Source organism: Delphinapterus leucas, chromosome 5 (assembly GCF_059928025.1).
Source record: "Delphinapterus leucas isolate spDelLeu-1000000601 "Yukka" chromosome 5, BTC_Dleu_Yukka2, whole genome shotgun sequence".
NCBI lineage: Eukaryota > Metazoa > Chordata > Mammalia > Artiodactyla > Monodontidae > Delphinapterus > Delphinapterus leucas.
This window is the reverse complement of record NC_143133.1, coordinates 41027723-41051088: the sequence shown is the minus strand read 5'-3', so window position 1 is coordinate 41051088 and position 23366 is coordinate 41027723. Positions and strand designations below refer to the sequence as shown.

At 42.6% G+C, this 23366-nt stretch overlaps 1 protein-coding gene across 7 annotated transcripts in view; it reads left to right on the top strand.

Moving 5' to 3' along the window:
• Positions 1 to 19073: 19073 nt before the first annotated feature.
• The window catches only part of BOD1L1 (biorientation of chromosomes in cell division 1 like 1), a 55707-nt gene continuing 51414 nt past the window's right edge, over positions 19074 to 23366 (top strand). For 3 of the 7 annotated variants that reach the window (XR_002643650.2, XR_016393247.1, XM_022566992.3), the window contains exon 1: positions 19074 to 19459. Coding sequence is in view for 4 of the 7 variants with exons in the window: in XM_022566992.3 (XP_022422700.2) it covers positions 19223 to 19459 (237 nt within the window). In the remaining 3 variants the exon portion in view is untranslated. The remainder of the gene's footprint in view (positions 19460 to 23366) is intronic. The other 4 variants (XR_002643649.2, XM_089911679.1, XM_022566991.2 and 1 more) reach the window with 2 other exon arrangements.

Sequence of the window (23366 nt, the reverse complement as noted above, 5' to 3'; positions counted from 1 at the left end):
GCACAAAGACCTGTCGAGCTTGTAAAAAAATGGAAAAAGAACTGGTATTTACTTAGTATCTAAAACTCAACATACTCAAGCCAGGTGTTTTTTTTTATGTTTTTAATGGTACCACTTAAATCCTCACAAAAATTCTATGAAAGAAGCATAATTCTTGTTGAGTAACCAGAGAAAGTAAGACCCAAGCTTATTTAAGTAACACTAGTTCACAGGTCAGAGGTGGCTAAACCAGGTTCAAATCCAGACTCTAACGTCCAAAGTCTGTCCGCCATGGCATGCCATGCTTCATTAACTTGAACATGCAGTGCATGTCTATTAGAAACTAGACAATTGTGGATGCATCATCCAGAATCCAGAACAAGTAAATAGACATGCATTATACCATTAGGAGTGAGTTAAAAAGAGAATATAGAAAATGATTTCATGCCAAGAAGTAAATAAATATAAGTGAGGTCTGATAATTTAAAAGAAGCAAGACATAATCAACAGTCTGCAAGATTAACAATTTACTGGCTGCTAATTCTGCAGATTGGCTTTTTCAAGCACGAGCCCATTGGGTATTCTGCTAATGGAACAGAGAGCACCTTGGCTAATCTCGTGAAGTGCAGCTGCGCACACTCTGCATAGCCCTGCCTGTTTTTCTTGCTTTCAGTTTGGTCTGCTTTCCTGCCAGTTTCCTATATCTCATCAGAGACCAGAGGTGGGAAAGCAGAGCTGCCCCCTGACAAAGCAGAAGTCTTTGCAGTGGAGGACCAAGAGGACCAGTGAGCCCAGACCCCAGGCATGTCAGGACCACTGTTTTGAGTCTGAAAATGCACATCGCAATGCCTTCTCTCCTGGGGAGAGAGAGGGAACAAGAGAAAAGACTGGGAGGGAGAAGAATGCTAGAATGTCACAGCCAGGAGAGCCTGCAGAAGCCATTTTTCCTGTCTTCCCAAATGTCAACAGGTTTGCCATATGCCTATATGATCTGTACTATTATTGATGTATCCTCTTTCTTTAAATAAGCCCACTACATTTAGCCTCATCCTAAGCTATAGATCAATAAAATCATACACTTGATGTGCTGGCTCTATTTTCCTTATAGGTATTAAAATAAACATGGGAACTATGATAATTTTAAATGTGTATCCAAAACCACAACGAGATACCACCTTACACCTGTCAGGATGGCTATTATCAAAAAGACAACAGATAACAAACGTTGGCAAGGATGTGAAGAAATGGACCTCCCATGCACTGTTGGTAGCAATATAAACGGTGCGGCCACTATGGAAAAAAAGTATGGAGATTCCTCAAAAAATTAAAAATGGAACTACCATATGATCCAGGAACTCCACTTCTGGGTACTTATCCAAAGGAAACAAAAATACTAACTCATAAGATATATGCACCTCCATGCTCACTGCAGCATTATTTAGGATGGCCAAGCCATGGAAACGACATAAGTGTCCCTCAATGGATGAATGGATAAAGAAAATGTGGTATATGTACACAATGGAATAGTATTTAGAGAAAAAAAGGGTGAAATCCTGCCATTTGCAGGGCCTTGAGAGCATTATGCTAAGTGAAATAAGTCAGACAAAGACAAATATCATATGATCTCACTTATAAGTGGAATCTTAAAAACAAAACAAAACAAGACACCAAGCTCATACAGAGAACAGATTAGTGGTTGCCAGAGGTAAGGTGGGGTGAGAAAAATGGGTCAAGGAAGTCAAAAGGTACAAACTTCCAGTCATAAAATAAATAAATCTTGGATTTGTAATCTACAGCATGGTGACTAGAGTTAATAATACTGTATTGTATATTTGAAGGTTGCTAAGAGAGTAGATCTTAAATGTTCTCACCACAAGAAAAATTGTAACTATTTGTGGTGGTGAATGTTAACTAGACTTATTGTGGTGATCATTTTGAAATATATACATATATCAAATCATTATGTTGTAAACCTGAAACTAATATAATATTATGTCAAGCATATCTCAATAAAAAAAGCGTTCATCCACATATCACATAAAACCAGCTTGAGTCCCTCTAATGGGACAAGTACCACAGCATTGAGAAATACTGATAAAGTTCATCGGATTCTAGCCTTTCTTTTCTTTAGCAGCAGAAATTTAGTGGTAATAGAGGATTTTGAGGAACCCCAATCTATCCAATAGATAGCACAGAGAAGCTTTGAAGAAAGTTGAGTAAAATGGCCAGGAAACCCAGCTCCTCAGCTTCCTCATTGCCGCCCAACCTGTCCCAAGCCCCCGAGTACCCTTGTAGAACACCCAAAACTCAACAGCAGTATTTGAACACTGCCCTAGCTCCAGCCTTTTGTTGTACAGAGGAAGAAACTAAGGCACCAAAAAGAGAACTAATGACAAAATATTGCATACAAAATTATTGCAGAAATAGATCTTGAACACAGGGCCTTTGACATACCTCTGGAGATCTGTGCACTGTCCTGTGACCTGGAAAACCTTCAACCCTGGGCCAGAGAGATGGCACATGGCCTCCCTCCACCTCTATCTCCTTCCATGCCTTCTGGTTTGAAGCAACCTTTGAGGTGAGAGAAGAGGAAATCTATGACTAGGAGCAAAGGCAGTGAGGTGGGATTTGGACCATTATGGCTATGGTGCTGCTTGGTCTGAAAGCTCTTTGGACTGAGAATATAACACTGATGAATGAGAACCTCAGGGAAACTGACACAGCTCAATACATCTGTACCATTTGGGCCCGTTTTTTCTCCCTTGAAGAACATTTCAACTAGTTGAAGCATCTAGAAGCATGCCACAAACTCAAATCCTATTCCAGAAGCACTGAAGAATAATTTGAGATAGCTTCAGCTTCCATACTTCTGTCTCCTTCCTCACCTGTAGCTCCTCTCTGACCCACCCCTGTCCAGCCATGCCCCTCCAGCCCCCCTTTTCTGGATCTTTCTCTCTAGAGGCATCCAGCATCTTTTCCCTTGCAGAGTACGCCAGCTTCTGCACATCTCCTCCCCACCCATCGTGCTACTCTACACAAGACAGACAGCACAGCCCACTTTGCTGATGATGGAGTCTTCCTCCTCCAAAGGCTGGAGATGGCATCATAAAATAATAAAACTTGAACAATTTTTCTTTCTACAAGATTTTAGCTCAATATAAGGAATCACTTTTCAACAGCCAGAACTTCCCAAAAAAGGTGGGTTGGCCCCTTCAGGCAATGGTGTGCCTTCACCTCCAGGGGATCACTTGAGAAGGCATCCTTGGAAGATTCTGGTCTCAGATGGGAAATCTCACTGGATATCCACTAATACCTCCTTCCAACTCCAGAGTTTTCTGATTCAACAGGGGTCTGTGGCCTTTGGGCTGCAGCAAGGGGGAAATCTGAGGCAGTTTTGGGAAGCATATGTGAGAAGCATCTTTGACTCTAGCACAAAGATCATCAAAGTTTTTCTGCAAACAGCCAGATGGCACAAACTTATAGGCCTTGCACGTCATACGCTGTTGTTCGTTGCAATTACTCAATTCTGCTATTGTATCAGGAAAGCAGCCATAGGCAATCTGTAAACAAATAAGTGTAGTAATGTTCCATTAAAACTTTATTTACAAAATAGGTGGCAAATGAGTCTTAACTTATTTCAAAATAAAAAGGTAAAAAACAAAAATTGGCAGCAGGCTAGATTTGACCTGCTGGTATAGTTGGCCAATGCTTGCTCTAGAGGAAACTTATCCACCTGAATACTGCCCTCTCCCTTCCTGCTTCATCCACTCAACCACTGAGCCAAGTCAGCACTACCTCCAGAATATGTCTCATGGTCACCCATAAGAGAGACAAGCCGGCACCTTAAGTAATCAAACCCACATGTTCCGTAGTTAACAACTGCAGGAAGACCCCCAAATTGATCTTCCTTTGAGAGACATGCATGCATTTCTTAAAATGTCAGTGGTCACTAACACCCCAGGGTAGAAGTGTTTAGCCCTTCAACCAGCAGAACTGTTGTAGGTTTAGGGGTCCTTATTATAAGCTCCTCCCTTCCAGATTCCTGAGAAATAGACAGCAGACCCAAGGAACCACATGAGAATCAAGATCCAGCACTGCACTTTCCTAAAAGGCCAGGCAAGTACCAATAGCTTCAATATTTAGGGCTTTGGGTTTACCATGTTGGAGAACATGGCTCAAACCAGACCTTCCCCAATTTTACTCCTAACCCCTTGAAGACATTTGGGTCTATACAGAGGAGAACCAAAGTTCCAGAACCAACTCAAACCATCTGACCAAAAGTTGCTTTCTTGAATTGTTATAACCAGAGCAGGAGGGAAAGACAGCAAGTAATACTTGGGCCCACAGCTCTGCATTTAAGTGAAGAGGTTCCATTACTCTAATTAACGTGACTACCCTTACTGGTGATAGGGTAAAAACCTGGGACCACTGAGTTGTATTGGTCAGGGGTCTGGATCCCTATACTGACTACCGTACAGAGGCAGGAAGAGGAGGGGAGATAACTTGGTCCTGAGGTACCCACTTTTCAAAGGGACAACTCTGATTAGATGCCGATGAGCATTAATGATTAGTAACAGTGACAATAAGACATTACAGATTGCTCTTTCTGCATCTTTTCTCACTTATTCTCAGCCACCCTGTGAGGTTGCCATTCAAATCAACCCCCTTTACATATAATGGGCTGCCCAGAGGAGTTTAAATCCTAGAATTAATTGAAACTAAGAACACTGCCATCTTGGCTATTTTATGTGATTTCTGTGCTCAGGGTAAAAACCTGAACTTACTTTTGGGGCAAGTTGTCTTTTATCTTGGAAACAATCATTTCAGCAGTCCCTTTGAGTTACAGGTGTGCAAAGTAAGTGCATTCCTACCCATTGATTTTGGGAAAGGGACTTCTTCGGTGGAGATGGGGCTTGGAAAGGGCTTAGGTTTAGAAGAGGCTGATATGTAAATTCAGAATGAATCCTCTCTCATACATCAGTTTACATATGTGAAACTACATGGTGGGTCAAGGAGCCTTCTGCGAGAAAATAGTTTGGTTATTTATCTACTTATTATATTCTTTAGAACACATCTGACAAGGGTGGGCCTACTTGAGGCCAGACGATGGGAAGAAAAAGAAGGATCTCCAAGAGGAAATTCATCAAGAGGGAGGAGTGTGGACTGGGCAACCCAGGCAAAGTCTGTTGAAGCAGCTGGTTCTGGGCAGTGAGTGCTTTAGCTCACGATACTGCTCTCTGGATGATGGGCTGGGCCTTAGGGAATACGGTTGCTTCTGTGTGAAATGAAAGAGCTGACCTCTGATGGGCCACATCCCTGGCAACCCAGGTCAATTGGAGAGAAGAGTATCCTTGACCAAGGGTAACCCAGGAGAAGAAGCATCGTCCGCTGTTCTCTGCGGAACCGCGGCAAGAGCTGACATTTCTCCTGACCACAGGGACTGCCCAGCTTCAGCAAGGGCCAGGCATCCCAGGTTTAGTTCTTCTCACCTGCAGAGCAACAATAGGAGTTCTTGGGCTTCCCAGGAAAGATCTCTGAAGACAAGGTGTGGGTGTGGGAGAGACTGCACTGCCTGCTAGTCTGAACAGGTGAAGGATTGCAGTCACAAAGTGGCTGTTAGCAAAAGAGATTCATTTTGCTTTTGTATGAGCTCTTGAGGTCTAGGGACTTCCAGTTTCTGAGCATGTGAGCCAACTGAGGCTTAGAGAGGCTTAATAATAGGATCTCAGCCATTCTTAACTCTCATTGCACACAGAATTACTGGGGAAGTCCTAAAACAGACTGATACTTGGGCTGAACCCAGCTGAACTGAATCAGTCTTTTGAACTAGAGCCAAGGAATCAACTATATTTGAAAAGTTCCATAGGTGAATCTAATGAGTAGGAGGCTGTGAAGAACAGGACTAACCTAAGGCAGATAGATAGATAGATAGATAGATAGATAGATAGATAGATAGATATAGATAGATAGCCCCATTTTATGGAAGCTGAAGGTTAGAAAGTCAAATAAGTAGCCCAAAGTAATTCAGCTGATAAGCTTCAGAATCATATGTCAAATCTAGTTCTGATTGCTGACCCCATATTGATTTTACTCTATCATGTTGCCTTGAAGATTCTGGAGAATGAGGAAAAAGGAACCAAGATAGAACAGAAAGAACCCCCCAAAGACTTCAGCTTCCTACCAGTTAAAAACATCCTTGCAGGGCTTCCCTGATGGTGCAGTGGTTGAGAGTCCGCCTGCCAATGCAGGGGACACGGGTTCGTGCCCCGGTCTGGGAGGATCCCACATGCCGCGGCTGGGCCCGTGAGCCATGGCCGCTGGGCCTGTGCGTCTGGAGCCTGTGCTCCGCAACGGGAGAGGCCACAACAGTGAGAGGCCCGCGTACCGCAAAAAAAAAAAAAAAAAAAAAAAATCCTTGCAGCGAATAAAAGGAAGATGTTGCACAGAGACACAAAAGTCTTCCTTCTTCATGTCATGTCAGTGAAAAGCCATGCAGGCCAAATCAACATACTTCAAGAAAGGTTTCTTTCTCCCACTTCTTTCTAGCCAAAAAGCTTGTCAAGCTTCAGGCACTTGTAGTTACATCCCTGGGAGGCAGGCATTGAATGAAAGGGAGAAAGTGTGGTTGGTGTGGCTTGGATTACAAAGGAATCCCACCTGGGCCAGGGCTCCCAGCCTCACTGAGCACAGGCAGAAACAGAGCGCCATCTTGTGGGGAAATGGTGCAAGCCATGCTGGTTCAGGGCTTTGGACCAGAAATGTGAGGCCTCTAGACACCAGCACATTACAAGTGCCTCAAGGGCAGGAATCCTCTGAGGGTCTGTGAACACCTAGTAAATAATAATATCATTTTAATTAGAGCCATCGCTTATTGAAAGCTTACAATGCACCAAGTTCTAAGCAAAGCCTTTCCTGAGTACCCTCAGCATCCCATATGCACTTGCAAACTCCGATGTTGGCAATACTATCCTCACTGGAGTGATACGGGTCTAGAGATGTGGATAACTGACCAGCACAAGTCACAGAGCTAGTAATGGATCTGGGATTCAACTGAGGGGAAAATAATAGTGAACTTCATTTCTGCTAGGAATGTGGGGTCTGTTTGACTACAGAACGCTTGGCAGTGTATGTGACACGGGAAAAATGCAGGCAGGAAACCAAATGCCAGCAAAAACCTGTCCTGGAAACCATCCCACTGCTTTTTTATGTCCTCTTGTTCTATAACTAGGCAGAAAAACATGAGCTAGAAGGGTACTTGCAGTTGTGTACTGCTGAGTGTTTAAAAACTGGCTCTACGGGGTATGAAAGCCCTGATTTGTGGCATTTGCCAATTTCTGTGGTATAAATATTCCCACGGTGGCCAGTTTCGAGCTACCAACTTGGCATCAACTACTTCACAAATTTCCTGAAAATTTAACATGAGCTTATTTAAACTGGTTCCAGTACATCTATGGGATCAATTCCATTCTAAGAGAATGAGGCTTGTTAGCTAGAAGTAGGGACTTCCCCCATCCTCCAGTCCAAAATAACCCAGAGTATTTTGTAGTTGTGGTTGTTTTTGGCTGTGTTGGGTCTTCATTGCTGTGCACTGGCTTTCTCTAGTTGCGGTGAGCGGGGACTACTCTTCATTGCGGTGCGCAGGCTTCTCACTGCAGTGGCTTCTCCTGTTGTGGAGCACGGACTCTAGGTGCAGGCTTAGTTTCTCTGTGGCATGTGGGATCTTCCTGGACCAGGGATCGAACCTGTGTCCCCTGCACTGGCAGGCGTATTCTTAACCACTGCGCCACCAGGGAAGTCCCAATCCAGAGTGTTTTAGCATCCTTCAATGATTTCATTCAGGATTTTTCTCACAAGGGCTAATACATTGTTTACTTCAGCTTGGTAGACTCATACAATCTGGTTGTATGTTTGGCATTAATCATAGACACTAATGATTTAAATCTCTGGGCTTGGATGCACAGAAGATTCAAGTAAGTGAAGTCCTAGACCAGAAGAAAAGATTTTGTGAATCTTGACAAATAGGAGAAAAGGTCCATTCTAGTTAGGATTGGGTTCACTTAGTGAAAGAACAAATTAAAACCCTTAAAAATCAGAAAGCAGAGTAAAGTGGATGTGAACTACACATACATCTTGGGTGGAATAAAGCAAGGTTACAATGAATTATATAATACCAACCTTTAAAAATCAATATAAAATAAAATAGATAGGGCTTCCCTGGTGGCGCAGTGGTTGAGAGTCGTCTGCCAATGCAGGAGACACGGGTTCGTGCCCCGGTCTGGGAGGGTCCCACATGCCGCGGAGCGGCTAGGCCCGTGAGCCATGGCCGCTGAGCCTGCGCGTCCAGAGCCTGTGCTACGCAAAGGGAGAGGCCACAACAGTGAGAGGCCCGCGTACCGCAAAAAAAAAAAGATAACAATGGAATTGCAATAAAAGAAAGTATGATTAATGGGGACTGTGTCATCTCTCAGGTTCAGAATTGCTTTGCTTCTTCTTGGAAAACTAGCTTAAGTTGAGTTTGGTGTTCCCGGGGGTGCGGGGGTGGGGAGCACAGTGGAGTGCTTAAATGCATAGGCTTTGGGCGGAAATCTGTGGCATTGACCAAGTTACTTGACATTTCTAAGGCTCAGTCTCCTTGTCTGTAGAATGGTGATATTAATGATTTATAAACATTTATCCACATTTCATTTCAAGCTTGTTGGCAAAGCGAAAGACTTAAAAAAAAAAAGGCTAGCTCAAATATTTTCTTTGGGGAAGACACCAAAAGTGACTTAAACACCACTCCACTAAAGTTTTAAAAGAGAAATGTCTGGTTTGAAGGTTATTAGGAAAGCACATGGCTTAAAGAGTGTTGTACCTTTGAATATCTGGTTAAGGGTTACTGGGCACATCTAAACAGGAGCAGAGTGGAGTCAATCTAACTTCCCAGAAGGAATCTAAATTGCTTTAAGGTCCATCAGAAAAATACTCCGGAGCTTTATTAGGAATGCTAGATCCTTCCCAAAGAGGCTGAAAATCACGTCAACTCACAAAGTTGTGCCCCAGATCAGGTATGGAATGATTTTCTTTCACAGTAACCATCACATAGGGCTGGTGTGAGGATTATATGAAATGGTAACAGCAGCTAACATATACAGAGTGTTTTTCCTGTGCCAGAACCAGTGGTGAACACGTTCCATCCATTATGAAATCACGTCATTTGCCAGTTCACAATTCTCTAGGGGCTTTTCATTGCACTTAAGACAAAACATGTTTCCTATCCTTGTGGTCAAAGCCCTTTGTGATCTGATTCCACCTGCTACTACTCTACCCCAATATCCTCCGGCTGCAATGACCATATTTCTGCTCCTCAAACACATCAAGCTGATTCCTGCCCCAGGACCTTAGCATTAGCAGTTCTTCCTGCACTAGCTACTCCTCATTTCCTCATGGCTGACTTCACTGCAACATTCAGATCTGAGAATGACCTTCCCTAACCTGTGAGTTGCTGTCCAGTCAACCTCCGCTGTATCTCTCTACTTCATCTTAGGCAGAGTACTTATCTCTTCTTGATATTTTATTAATTCATTTGTTTGCTGACCAGCTAATTCCACTAGAATGGAAGCACAGGTAGGGCAAGCATTTGTCTGCCTAGCTTACCTGCTTTCTCTCCCATGACTAAAATATTTCCTGGCACATAGAAGGACCCCAAACATATTTGCAGAATGAATGAATGATCTCAGTCAGTCTTCCCCAAGCCCTATGGTAGGTCCATTTGTGTATTTCACAAATAAGAAAACAAGACACGGAGAGGTTGAGTGATTTGCCCACAGTCGTAAAGCTAGAAAACAGCAAAGCAAACCCAGTTGTGGCTCCAAAGGCCTCAGGCTCCACCTCTTCATCATCATGCCTGTAAAAATAAGCTTCCTCATTCACCGTCCCTGTTTTATATATTTACACATTTAGTCTAAGAAATGGAAGTAAATCTGCCTTTGCTTTAGACTTACTTTAAATTAGCTCCTCTGCCATTCATTAGTCAAAATGCTATCTACTGTTTTATGTAAATCTAAATTAAGGAAAATGCCCACTTCAGGAGTGACTATGCCTTTAATTGTATGAATATATATTTTCTAGTACTGCCCTTGAAGATTAAGGTACTTAACTTGTTCAGGCCTTCCAGCCCCTCTGCCCATCCAGCATCCATCATTTCTTTCAAAACCAAGTTCCAGGCTGCCTTCCTGTAGATGGCTTCATTGATTAATTCAGTCCATTCTAGCCACCCTCCTACAAATGTACACGTTCATTTTCTTGCACTTTGCCCTCATTTTGTTACCAAATGCAAGTTCGTGTGCTGGACGCACAGTGAGGCTGAACAAACCGAAACGTCGGAGTTTGGAGCAGAGAAAGGTTTATTCCAGGGCCAAGCAAGGAAAATGGGTGGACTGTGCTCAAAAACCTGAACTCCCCAATAGTTTTCAGGGGAAGTTTTTATAGGCAAAAGTTGGGGTGAGGGCTGCAGGGTGTGTGACTTTCTTCTGATTGGTTGATGGTGAGGTAAGTGGGGGATTCCAGGATTGTGAACCATCAACCTCCTGATTTCAACCAGTCTGGGGTTTCAGCATGTAGTTACCATCTTCTGAAACAGGAGGGGAGGGGCCAGGGCACAACTTTTAAAAGAATGACATAGCCGTAGGACATGACAAAAACTAGTTAGAACTAACTAGATCCAAGATGGTGGAAGATTTGACTTCCAGTAGAACTTAAGCCTCATTATATGCTCATTGTAATACATTAGCTAAATGACACAACCATCAGCAGCATGACAGTTCAGAGCTAATCATAAAAGGCCAAAAAGTGGGTGGTGGCCCAATTCCTGGAAATCCCCACTCTTTCCCCTGAAGTAGTTGGAATAATCCTCTCACTCATTAGCCTATGAAATTACCCAGCCCATAACAACTAACCACGCCATATTTTGGGGCCTCTAGCCTTCCCAGATGGCCCACACTCTGTCTGTGGAGTGTGTTTCTCTCTAAATAAATCTACTTCTTACCTATCACTTTGTCTCTCACTGAATTTTTTCTGCGATGAGACATCAAGAACCTGAGTTTCATTAAGTCCTGAGACCAGGTGTGTGATCTCAGTTAAAAGACCGTGGTTTCAAGTCCCAATCTTACTTGCACGGTTTCACTTCTACCTGGGTGGGGGCCTTAGTTTCTGTAGAAGAACTCAAAGATATTGTTATGTATCTCCGTTGAGGAGGAACCAGGATCCTGCTTCAATAGCCGCACTACCCTTTTTCGATGGCTCCTCCTTTGTTTCTTCTTTCCCTTACTTCCCTGATTAACAACTCTTTGAATCTGCTCTTTGGTATTCAGGAAAGCCTAGGAGGCTGAAGCCTTTGTCCTGCAAATAAGAAACTGGGGACATGAGAAGGCTTTTGTACCTGGGAGGGCCCTATGGGGTCCTGCTTAATTTCAACTTCTACATTACCCAACTCCTCCTATTTTATTTCACACATGTATTGTGTGTGCATAAGAAGCATGTTTTGTCTTTATAATCAGCGTGTTAGCTCCCTGAGACTGTGGCCCATGCCCATTGGGCTTCCTATTTTAGGGAACTCTACTTAGAACCAACAAGATGGTATAGAATTCCTATACAGTTGCCTAATAACAGAAAACATGTGCATATAAATGAAAGTACACTTTCTTCCCTCTTCCTTCCTTGTTCTGAAAGTTCTGAAGTTTGGGAACAACACAAATGCTTTCTTTATCGCAAAACTCACTGTTTAACCACCATTGTAACTTGCTCAACATATCTACCACACCAAAGTATGTGTTTCTAATAACCTAAAATAGTAAAAATTCAAATTTATGTTTAATCTAAAAGAATCTTAGCCGTTACTCAGCCTTTTATTATGTTCTTAATGGTTACCTGAATCTCACCTGTTAATTATGGTCTTTTCTTATCACAGAAAAAGAGTGGTGCAAGATATTTCAACATAAACTCCTTACTTATATCCAGAAGAGTACAATTGTCAGTTTAGTATTCATTGTCTAAAAGAATTACTTGATGAGTATTTTTATTCAATTTTCTTTCAAGAGTAAGCATAACTTCTCTTTTTCCAAGTAACTCATATCCCTTGAGACACATGATTCAACTCTATGAAAATCATTCTCGAGTCAAATCTCTCTAGCAAGAAAGCTCTTGCTTTTGAAATGAAGGAGGACCCTGCGAGGCTCTCCCAGTTACAAACGTCTTTCCATGACCCCTGTTTCTTGTTTGTAGGGAAAAGGTGTCAGCCTCCTAGACATTCCCTGAATTCCAAAGGGCAGATTCAAACAGTTACTAATTAGAGAAGGGAGGGAACTCAGAAACAAATGAGGAGCAGTAAAGAAACAGTGGTGAAGCAATAAAGCAGTGTCCTGGTTCCTCCCCAAGCAATACACAAAACAATATTATCTTTGACTTCTTTTGCAGGAACTAAGGCCCCCCACCCAGGTGGAGGATGGTGACTTTAGGCTGAGCACAAGATTCCCAGAACACCACCCTGTTACCTCACCACCAACCAGTCAGAAGAAAGTCACACACTCTGCAGCCCTCACCCCAAATTTTGCCTATAAAAACTCTTCTCTCAAAACCATCAAGGAGTTTGTTTTTTTTTGAGCACAAGCCACTCATTCTCCTTGCTTGGCCCTTGCAATAAACCTTTCTCAGCTCCAAACTCCAATGTTTCAGCTTGTTTGGCCTCACTGTGCATGGGACACATGAACTTGCATTTGGCAACACTTTTTAAAGAGTTGTCCCCACCCAATCCATGGCCTCACTGGAGTAACAGAGGCTCTAGTATTAAAAAGCAAGCCATGTGGTTTAAAGAATATCAGGTTTGTATTGATGTTTTGAAGTATGCCAGCATGGATTAGTAGGAAGTGTCAAGCCAACTGACTTTGTAAAGTGTCAGTTTGTAAAGTGTCAGTTTACAAAGGGGGCAAACGGTGACAAATGCTGATATTCACTAGGTTCCTGTGCACATGGCACCATTTTTCACAATCCCTTCCCTTTTGGGTCCCTCCCCATCACCCTAACAAGGCATCCTCCATATTAAACAATAGAATCTTTATTAGTTTGAATGTTTTTCAGTATTTGTTTTACATAATCAAACGATGGGTAAGAACAAATATAACTAGGCCTCAGAAACAAGTGGAGGACAGGCAGGGCCTTCACTGTCCATCCCTTATCTGGGCTTCACTCTGCCGGTTGTCAGATGTTTTTTCTTCTGCAGACTGGCTCTATCCATATGGCAGAGGACCTGGCGGTTGACTACTAGACATCTGCTTACAGTGTGGCCACCAGAGAGGGATATCAATTATCTTCAAAAACCCCAAGGATAGTTCTAATTGGTACAGCTTGTATGGGGGCTTATCTCTAAATGATTAGCTGTTCTCAATAAACTTCTGTGTTTTCCTCATTTTCCACAAGGTACTTGTGGAATTTAAATTTAAATTTAAAACATGGCCAAGAAAATTTGATGTTACCTGAGATAGACCATCCGGAATGGTCCCACAGCAATATCTCAATTTGTTCACCACAGTGTGGGGCCCAGCCTTCCGTTTTGCAAGGTCAGAGGGTGAATATAAGTACACAAAGAATGGATCTGAATCCCACATGGTTTCACCATTAACCAAGTTCTTACAGCCTTACGCATAAAAATCATCCATGGGGAAAGATATAACCACCAAGTGGAGAGCTTCCTATATTTGCTGAACAGCACTTTTTCTTCCTAGATGCGAAGCCAGATGTGAAGCCAAATATGAACCAAAAGTTGTCCAATGATCACAGAGTCAGAAGAGGAATGAATTAGATGATCTTAATGGCTGGCACCTATTAGCAAATGCATGCTTTCTGTAGAAACAACGTCAGTTCTAGACACTTTGGATCCCTGCCTTCCATAGATGCTATGCCAGCCATTTCCCCTCTGAAAAGATTCTTCATTCAGAGGTAGAATACTTTCATTATTTAGGTGTAAGATTTATTGGTTATAATCAACCTTCTCATCCCTTTCAGAATTTCTACAGATGACCTGGATTAGATTTGGGTGTTTCAGATAATATTACATCATTTCTACAAATCTTGCTTTCATTTCTACTTTTCCTAATTTCATTCCTGGAGATGTGGCTTTCAGTTTGCAGGGAACAATCTATCATCTAGAATATTCAGGAAACACACACACACCCATGTTATTTTTAAAATAAAAACAATCTTCTTAAAGACTAACTCTTCTAAATGCAAAAATCCTTTCGATTTTTATAAGCATATTAAGGAATATCTTTTATTTCAAGCTATCTGATATACTGCCATCCCACTTGTCAAAACAGCCAGCAACTCCGTAACATTAATTGACACTGGCTGCTTAACTTCACAATAAAACTTACTTCTTTAAATCGTATTGTTATCACTACTAGAAGTTTAAATCTTAAAGGCAAAGAAATATGAAAAAAAGTAATGTTACCTGCATAAAAGGAGTATCCTCTTCTGAAAACAAAAACATGTTGAAACTAGGAAGTGTGGAATAAAAACCTGACTAAAAGGCAACCAATCACTTAAGGGAACCACGAATGGCCATCAGAGTTCCCCAAACATTGATGAGAAAATTCATATTTTAGAATTCTGTCTCAGCCTACCCACTGTACCTCCCCCAATGCCAAAAGCAATTTCTTCTCAAAGTAGCACATCTGCATGTGTATTAATTAACTGATGGGCTATGTCACAGAACATTTTAACAGAAATGAAATAAATATATGATACTAAATGTGCATTTATTGGACACATCGTGTGCATCCAGTACCCATACCAGAGACCCAGTGTCCTGCCTTGATTCTATTCTCATTCACGGTACCATTAGAAACTATAATAAAGGAAAACTTGGACCATTTTCCAGTAATCTGCTCTTTCCTCAGCATGCAGTTTCCCCCTCTCTTTGTCCAAATTCCACCCATTCTTAATAATTCATTTCATATAACAAATTGTCATGTGACAAAATGATATATGTCACATTGTCATTTATGTGAGCTGGCTTGGTCATTACAACAACCCTGTGAATTAGGCATTATCTTCACTGTTCAGAGAAGCAACTTCTTATCTAGTGAAAGGCATACATTCTTGAATACAGGCTTCTCACCTCCAAAGTCTCACAACCACATCTTTGCTGCCTCCTTTAAGTCCAGGCTTTATAAAGGCCCAAGCTTCTCAGTTCTGTAAGCCATGCAGTCTCTGTCACAGTAAAGAAACTGATTCTAAAGAAACTGTAAGAGAAGAGAACAAAGCAACAAGGCCATTGGTAAGAAATGATGACTGCTTAAAACAGCTATTTTCCCCTCTTTTTTTAGATTTAAATGTACACCATTTTCCCTCTAGGTATTCACGATACTCATCCCTAGGACCTGCCTTCAAGTGGAAAGAAAAGCACCTTGGAACAGACAAAGCAGTACAGATCAGTGACCCTGATTCTTTTCAATGTAACTAGAATGCTTTCCAAGGCTAAAAAATTGTTCAAAGTTACACTGTACCCAGTCTGTGTGTAACCAGTGTAACAAACCCATGGATACAAATATTCTCATTTCTTTTAGATTAACTGTGTGTTATTCAATAAGACAGTTAACATACATTTTATAAAATCAATTGTGAATTATCTATTTAAATTATAATTTTCTACTTTTTTTGCCAAAAGGAACAGAATTTAAATTGCCTTGTCCAACCCCTATAGAGGTCTAAATTAGAGCACTCAGAGCAAGTTTAAGGGAACCATGAAAGGTAAAACTTTTCTTTGTGTAACTACTAGAGACATTTTATAGAGCATATTGTAGAAGTACATTTTCTTAGGAATACCGTTTATAAAGACTCAATACTTCAAGTGAATTTGGAACATACACAGAGACTGATAATTCTGCAAAATAATAGGCAAAGAATAGGATTAATAGAAGTGGGACAAACTAAAAGAAAAAGAAACCATATTGGACCAGAAAAGGGACCCATCATCTTAAACCAACCATGATTTATAATTTTCACCAATAAATACTATAAAGAGGAATTTAAAACACGTGTGTGTGTGTGTGTGTGTGTGTGTGTGTGTGTGTGTGTGTGTAACATCTCTGGAAGATTATACCAGACACTGGTAATAGAGTTTGCTTCTGGGTAGGGAAACTGGGGCACAGGGGAGAGACTTAATACTCCACTGTGTTCCATTTGAATGTATTACCTAGTTTTTTAAAAAATGGAATAATTGTATATACACATATATCAATATAATATCCAAAAGGATTCATACTAACACGTTAATAGTGGTTATCTGAAAAAGAGACTGTTTTTCTTTTCTCTTTTGTATTTTATAGTTCTCAAATTTTCTACAATGAGTATTAACCTTACAATCACAAAAATATGTACTTTTAAATGTCTCTAAAAATACGGAGTACTGAGGACTTCCCTGGTGGCGCAGTGGTTAAGAATCTACCTGCCAATGCAGGGGACACGGGATCAAGCCCTGGTCCGGGAAGATCCCACATGCCGCAGAGCAACTAAGCCCGTGCACCACAACTACTGAGCCTCTGCTCTAGAGCCTGCAACGAACACCCAATGCAGCCAAAAAAAAAAAAAAAAATTGGAATACTGAGTAACCAATGAATCAAAATAAATAAAATTAATAATATCAATAAAAAAGTAAAAACAGAATATAGTTAATTCTCACCCTATGATGTTTTAAAAATATTTAGGATTTTCTATATGTTGTTTACAAAACATAAAATTATTTACTAGCCACTGAACCAATTCATTTTTAGCAGCAAATATCTTATTGTTTCATTATTTTCTTAAGTTTGATCATTTGCCTAATTAAATTTATGGAATTTTGCTGAATTCTTATGGATGACTCTTTAGTTATTCCCAAATAGTTGAGTAAATTTGATACACACATCTATATACACCAAAGAAATACCATGCCTTTTACCCTACTACACACAATAAGTACTATATACATTTAACAATATATTGTATCGCATTGTTGGTAATTAACTAAAGGGCAACGTCATATTCTCATCTTGTTTTCATAACTAATTTTGAAAATAGATAAAACAATTATATATTATACCATTTTGATCTTGATTTGCTTTTAGTGATAAAGCTTTTATTGCACGACTTCTGCTCTCTGCAGTTTTCATTATACTCCTCAAAATGCAGGACACTTGGGCTTCCCTGGTGGCGCAGTGGTTGAGAGTCCGCCTGCCGATGCAGGGGACACGGGTTTGTGCCCCGGTCCGGGAAGATCTCACATGTCGCGGAGCGGCTGGGCCCGTGAGCCATGGCCGCTAAGCCTGCGTGTCCGGAGCCTGTGCTCCGCAACGGGAGAGGCCACAACCGTGAGAGGCCCGCATAACGCAAAAAAAAAAAAAAAAAAAAATGCAGGACACTTTATTTGAATTGAAACAATGAAGTCAAACTGTTTCTGATAGAAAGTAAATCCAATCAGGCTGATCTGGCTAGTCTGACAATGAAAATGGCTGTTAATTAGGTTATATGACAAGTATTTCCTATTTGACAGTTTTAACTTTAATCAGCTATTTCATTAGCTGCAAAGTTTTGACAAAACAAAACTGAACCACCTGGAACCAAAAAAAAAAAAAAATGCATTTTATCCAAAACTATCTATGCAAATGAACAATGTTTTTCCCAAACTTTGAGTATATTGGGTTAAACAAGGTACATCTCATTTTAAAAAAAGTCTAATTCATAGTCACTTGATGTCTTTTTTTTTTCTTTTTTAACACCTTACTCTAATCATTTGATGTCTTGATAAAGCCTATCTGGTATATTTTCTAGAAACCGAAAAAGTGGAAGAATAAGGACTAGGTAAACAAATCCTTTGGCAAGTCGGGTGGTTTTCAATTCTTTGCTTTCAAGAAAATTGAAGGAGGACTAATTGAACAGCCAGCTCAAAGATCATCAAATCTAATTTTTTGAGATCAAGAATTGAGTATTGCTACAATAAAACTCCATTCCCAGGTATAGTACTTGTTTATATGAACACAATTTCTCAGGTCATACAGCTATAAAAACTAGAAATACGAATAGAATTGTTGCTCAATCCTTTCCGTTCTAGCAATAAGACATATTCATCCACAGATCTATGAATTTTAAAAAGCAACAAAATCCATTTCACTGAGATGTATTTTCCCATAACTTTTACATTCTATTGAATAATTATGAAAATTTGTAATATTTATTTTGCTTTGATCGTGTACTAAGAATAATTTTAAAGATAACTCAGTCAAGAATCAGGCGGTTTGCTCTCTGTGTAACCTTGGACAATTAATCTCCTCGCATCTCAGTTTCCTGATTTGCAAATTAGTGATAGTAAGACCTAGTTTAGCGCTGTTCCAAAGACTGGGTGAATTAATGCACACGCCACGCCTGGCTCCTAGCGCGTGCTATATAAGCAAGCATTACTTATTTATCAAACTAATCAACAGCAACACCCTAAAAACTAAAAGCCTGGCGGTTTGTCTTCACGAATAGGAAGGAGGTGCTGGAGGGATCGGGTTCTAGACCACAGGCACACTCGGAGAGCAACGGGATGCTCAAGAGAAAACGGGATGGGACGGGGAGGAGAGAGACAGGAGGCCCCTGGAGCTACCTGCCTGGAAGAAAAATGGGCAGGATCACAGACTGAGAACGAAGAGGGCTGGGAGAGTTTGGACAAAGCAGTTCTACCAACGGTTCGCATGTCTACGGATGCGAACGTCTATGGATCTCGACTGCTCCGTGAATCAGGAGCAACACCATCAGGCCTAAACGCCACCGCAGTTGTAACCAACCAACGGTCAACGTTTCGCTCCCCCGCCCCGGCCAGGTGCTAGCCGGCGCCCAGACCCTGGGAGTCGCGTGAGTCAAACGCCCGACTGCCCTGGATTCCAGACCCAATACCCGCGCGCAGAGCCCGTCGCCCGCCGCCGCTTCCCACACAGCCCAGCCTTGCGAGGGCGCCCGCAGTCTGAGGCTGCTGCAACTGGCCCCTCGCGGCCCCCGTAGCCGGACCTTCGTTGCTATTGTCACCGCCTTTTCCTCCCTTCCCCCGGTTCCCTTTCACTTCCGGGGTTGCCCTGGATCTGCTGGTTCCGTAACAACATCCCGTTGGCTTACCTCAGGCGGCGGGACCTGTGCAGCCGCCGCCTGTCAGGAGTGCCGGCCGCCCGGGCCCGCGCCCTCCCCGGCCCAGACCGCCATGGCCACCAACCCGCAGCCTCAGCCGCCTCCTCCCGCGCCGCCGCCTCCCCCGCCCCAGCCGCAGCCGCCGCCGCCGCCGCCCGGCCCCGGGGCTGGCCCGGGCACGGGCGGGGCGGGCGGCGCGGGGGCCGGCGTCGGGGACCCGCAGCTCGTGGCCATGATCGTGAACCACCTCAAAAGTCAAGGGCTCTTCGACCAGTTCCGCAGGGACTGCCTGGCCGACGTGGATACCAAGGTTCGGGGCGCGAGGTGCTGCGGGCGTGCGGGAACAGGGGAGGACCCGCGGGCCGCCTTGATGGGCAGTCTTCCACATCCGTCGATGGGCCGGCGGCGCCTTGGCTTCCCCTGCCGAGGCCCCTCTGAGGCGCGTCTCCCGCCGAGCTCCCTGTGCAGCCGCTTCCTCTCTGAGCTGCTGCTTTGTGCCCGGCACTGTGCAAGGCACGCTGTGTTCATTCATTCGCTTAGCCTTTCGTTCGTTTAACAGACTAGCGTTAAGCACCTCCAACGTGCCAGGCACTGCTTAGGTGCTGGGAATGTAGAGGTGAGCAAGACGGAGTCACTTTTCTTTTGGAGACTCTTTTGGAAACATTAACGTTAACTGTGCTTTCGTCTCTGATTTACCCCCCCCCCCCCCGCCACGTTTACTTTGTATCCAAGTTATTTTTGCCTTCTCTCGAAGATTTCTGGCAAGGATCATATCTTTGTCCTTTGCAGAAATTACTAAGTGGTAATGAATCAAGTTATTTGCAGTGTGCATTGCTGGACTTTGTGAGGGGTGCAGGGGTGAAGAGGCAGAGCTGGGGAGATCAGGACTTTTGTTTCTACCGATGACTGATTTAGGTAGCTTAGGCCAAGTCACTTCTCTAAAGTGAGAAGGGAGGTGGGGTGAGGGGTGAGGAGCAGAGAAAACTGAGGAAAGGATGGAGGAGAGGGGGCAGCAGATAGTGAAGTGGAAGAAGGACTGGACAAAAGAGTGAGTTCCAAAGAGTAAGTGGTAGAAGGGAAAGGTCAGCACGGCGGTTCCCTGTACAGAAAGAGTTAGGGGCTAGGAAGGGGAAGGGATTTTGTACCGAATGTCAAAGTGAAAGGAGCATTAGCAGGAACATGTAAACTTAGCTGGTTCTGCAAGGGATGAGTAGAGGACACCAGGAAGGAGCACTCAGTGAGGTGAATGGAAACCCAGTAGGGTCTGGAAGCAAGTGAAGCAGGAAGCTTCTGTTGGAAACAATTGTTTTCTTTTTCTTTTTCCTTAGGCCTGGTTTGGTTCACTGCTTTTAGAGTTTTGATGGGGTGAGGGTTTTCTCATAGTGTGTTCAGCTGTTCTAAAGAACCTCGTTTCTTTGAGAAAAGTGCTTTGTGGTGAACTGCGCACAATTCCTTTATCTTCTCTGGGAAAACCTTCCTGACATGTGGGAACATCTTCCCTTTTAAAAACTCTGGCCCACCTTGTAGACCAGAAATGGAATGTGCCTTTTTTGAGTTGTCAGAGTTTCTGCACCACAGAAAATTCAGTTTACTTGGGGATATTTATCTATGTAGGAAGTATTGATATGTAGTTTTCTCACTTTTAGAGAATATGCACAACCACCTTTTTGAAAATAATGCCTATTGCCCCTTCCTTCCTTCCTCCCTCCCTCCCTCCCTTCCTTCCTTTTAAAGGACATGGCCAAGTAAATGTTACCCAACTAAATAAAGCTGGTTATTTGTATCCAGCAAGTAGAAATTTCACTTTGCTGTTCTCAGAAACCTACAAATCTGTGTGTTATTGTGTATGCAGATTGAAAATTTAATATGCTGGTGGTGGGGGCGAGGGGGCTGCAATGTCTAAGGCTCAACTTTTTCTTCATCCCCATCCCCACTGAGTGTTATTGCTGTATCTGTAATATCCCTGCCAGATCCTCTCAAAGTGGAGTCTTAAAACATTTCTTGGGCGGGAAGGAGGGAAGCTCAGGGCTTTGACAGTCTAATGAAAACTAGGGAAAATGCACATGTTCACATTAACATGCAGCCATAAGATCCAGCTAATGGTGAGGCTCCTCTGCTGTAGACTACCAGTTCCCAGACCCCTGGAGCAAGCTGAGAGGTTACAAAGCCATTCTGACCCCTTTGCACTGAGTAGAGTATGAGGAGGGAAAATCAAGAGAGACCCATCTTTCTGTCCCAGGCAGGGAGCTCACTGACCAAGTAAATATGGCACCTTTCACCCCAGGTGGTAAAGGCCAATTTTTGGATACTTTCTCAGTTATAAATGGCTCCTGGTCACTATGATTATTGTCTATTTCTTTTTAGATTCAAAAGGAAAATAGAAGACAGAAGTATATAAGTTTATTCACCCAACAAATACTTATTATGTACCAGGCATTGTTTTAGGTGCCAGGGATATAGCAGTGAGCACAAAGTCCCTGCTTATATGGAGCTTGAATCCCGGCAGAGAGAAACAGACAATAAATAATATGTGAGAGGGTCTATGGAAGAAAGCAAGCAGGATGAGGGTGGAAAGGATTGCTGATGTGTTTTGAGTAAGTTGTTCAGGGAAGATTTCAATGAGATGACATTTGAGCCATAACTGAAGGAGCTGTCCAGCTATCAGGGCTGAGGGTTCCAGGTGGAGACCACAGCAAGTGTGGAAGGCCTAAGGCAGAACCTACTGAGGGAGAAAGTGACAGGAGGTGAGGTAGAATTGCCCCTCCCTCCCTCCCTCCCTTCACAGATCTGTCTGGCCTTGGAAGCCTTTGTAAGAGTTTGGTGCTTACTAGAGCTGAGAAGCCACTGGCAGGAGTTGAGCAGAAGAAAGACATGCTCTGACTTTCATTTTAGATAGCTTGACCTCGTATAATTATTAACAGTGTCCCCTTTGCACCCAGTCATGATCTGGTTTGGACAATAAATTAATATGGTTACCCTAATTTTAGAAGATTAGCACTAGCTGCACTGTGGAAAACAGACTTCAGATAAACAAGGGTAGCTCAGGGAGGTCAGCAACAATAATCTAGAAAGGAGATGAGAATGCTCTGGACCAGAGTGGTAGCAGTGAAGCAGGAGGGAAGTGGTCAGGTTCTGGCTGTTTTTTGATGCTAATGCTGACAGGATTTGCTGATGGTTTTGGAAGAGGGGTGGAAGAGAAAGGGAGGAAGGAAGCAAGGAGGACATCAAGGCTTTTGACCCGGAGTGCTGGAGAAGGAAGAAGAGATAGATAGCTATTCCCAGAAAAGTAATGGAATCTAAAATATTTCTCTAGTCACTAGGCTTTTGACCTAAAGTAGAACTTAGCAACCAGGAGAATTACCTGTTGTAGTTCAGATTGAAGCTTGTTTTATGGGGCAACTAGAGTGCTAAATTTGTTGTGATATTTGAGCCTAACTGTTTCTGAGATTTGGGAATACTGCAAAGAAGAATTATGTTTTAGAATCATTGGGGAGGAAATTAATTTTCATTCACATTGGTTTTGGATAAATGGAGAAGAACATGAAAAATGATTGTGAGACCATTTTTGGTAGGATTGAACATAGGTATTAGCAAAAGTCTGGAAATTGGAAGAGATGAAGGGGTGTCACAGAGGGATAAAATCTTTATCATCTGTGTTACCTAGATAGTTACCCAGTCATCTCACCTGACAATGACTTTTCAGTTGCTTATCTGCCTAGCAGTGTGGAAAGGTGTGTGGAAACAAAGATTGAAAGAGTGGAAGGAACAGGCTTACATTTCAGTAGGGAGATAAATATTCCCCCCTCCCCAAAATATAGTACAACACAAGAATTACTTGAATGACAGTATGTATAGGAGATAGTTGGTACGTGGGAGAAGGGCCACGGAAGCCTACCTTGGGTGTCAGGATGACTTCACAGATTTGGGTGAACTCCAAAAGTGAGAAATTTGCCAAATGGACAGGGAGAAAGAATGGTAGGTGTACAAGATTGAAGGCATGAGAACTTATCACTAGAGAATTAACTTTGAAGGGTAAGGGAGCAAATAGCAGAAGACGAGGCTGTACAGTTTTGCTTAAAATCATTCGGAACACTCAAACTCATCTACGTTAAGAGCCACATAAACGAAAGATATAAACAGCATGACATGTGGGGGACAGCTTGGAGGAACGAAGCATGCAGTCCTGACTGAGTGGTCAAACATTCCTTCTAGGCAGC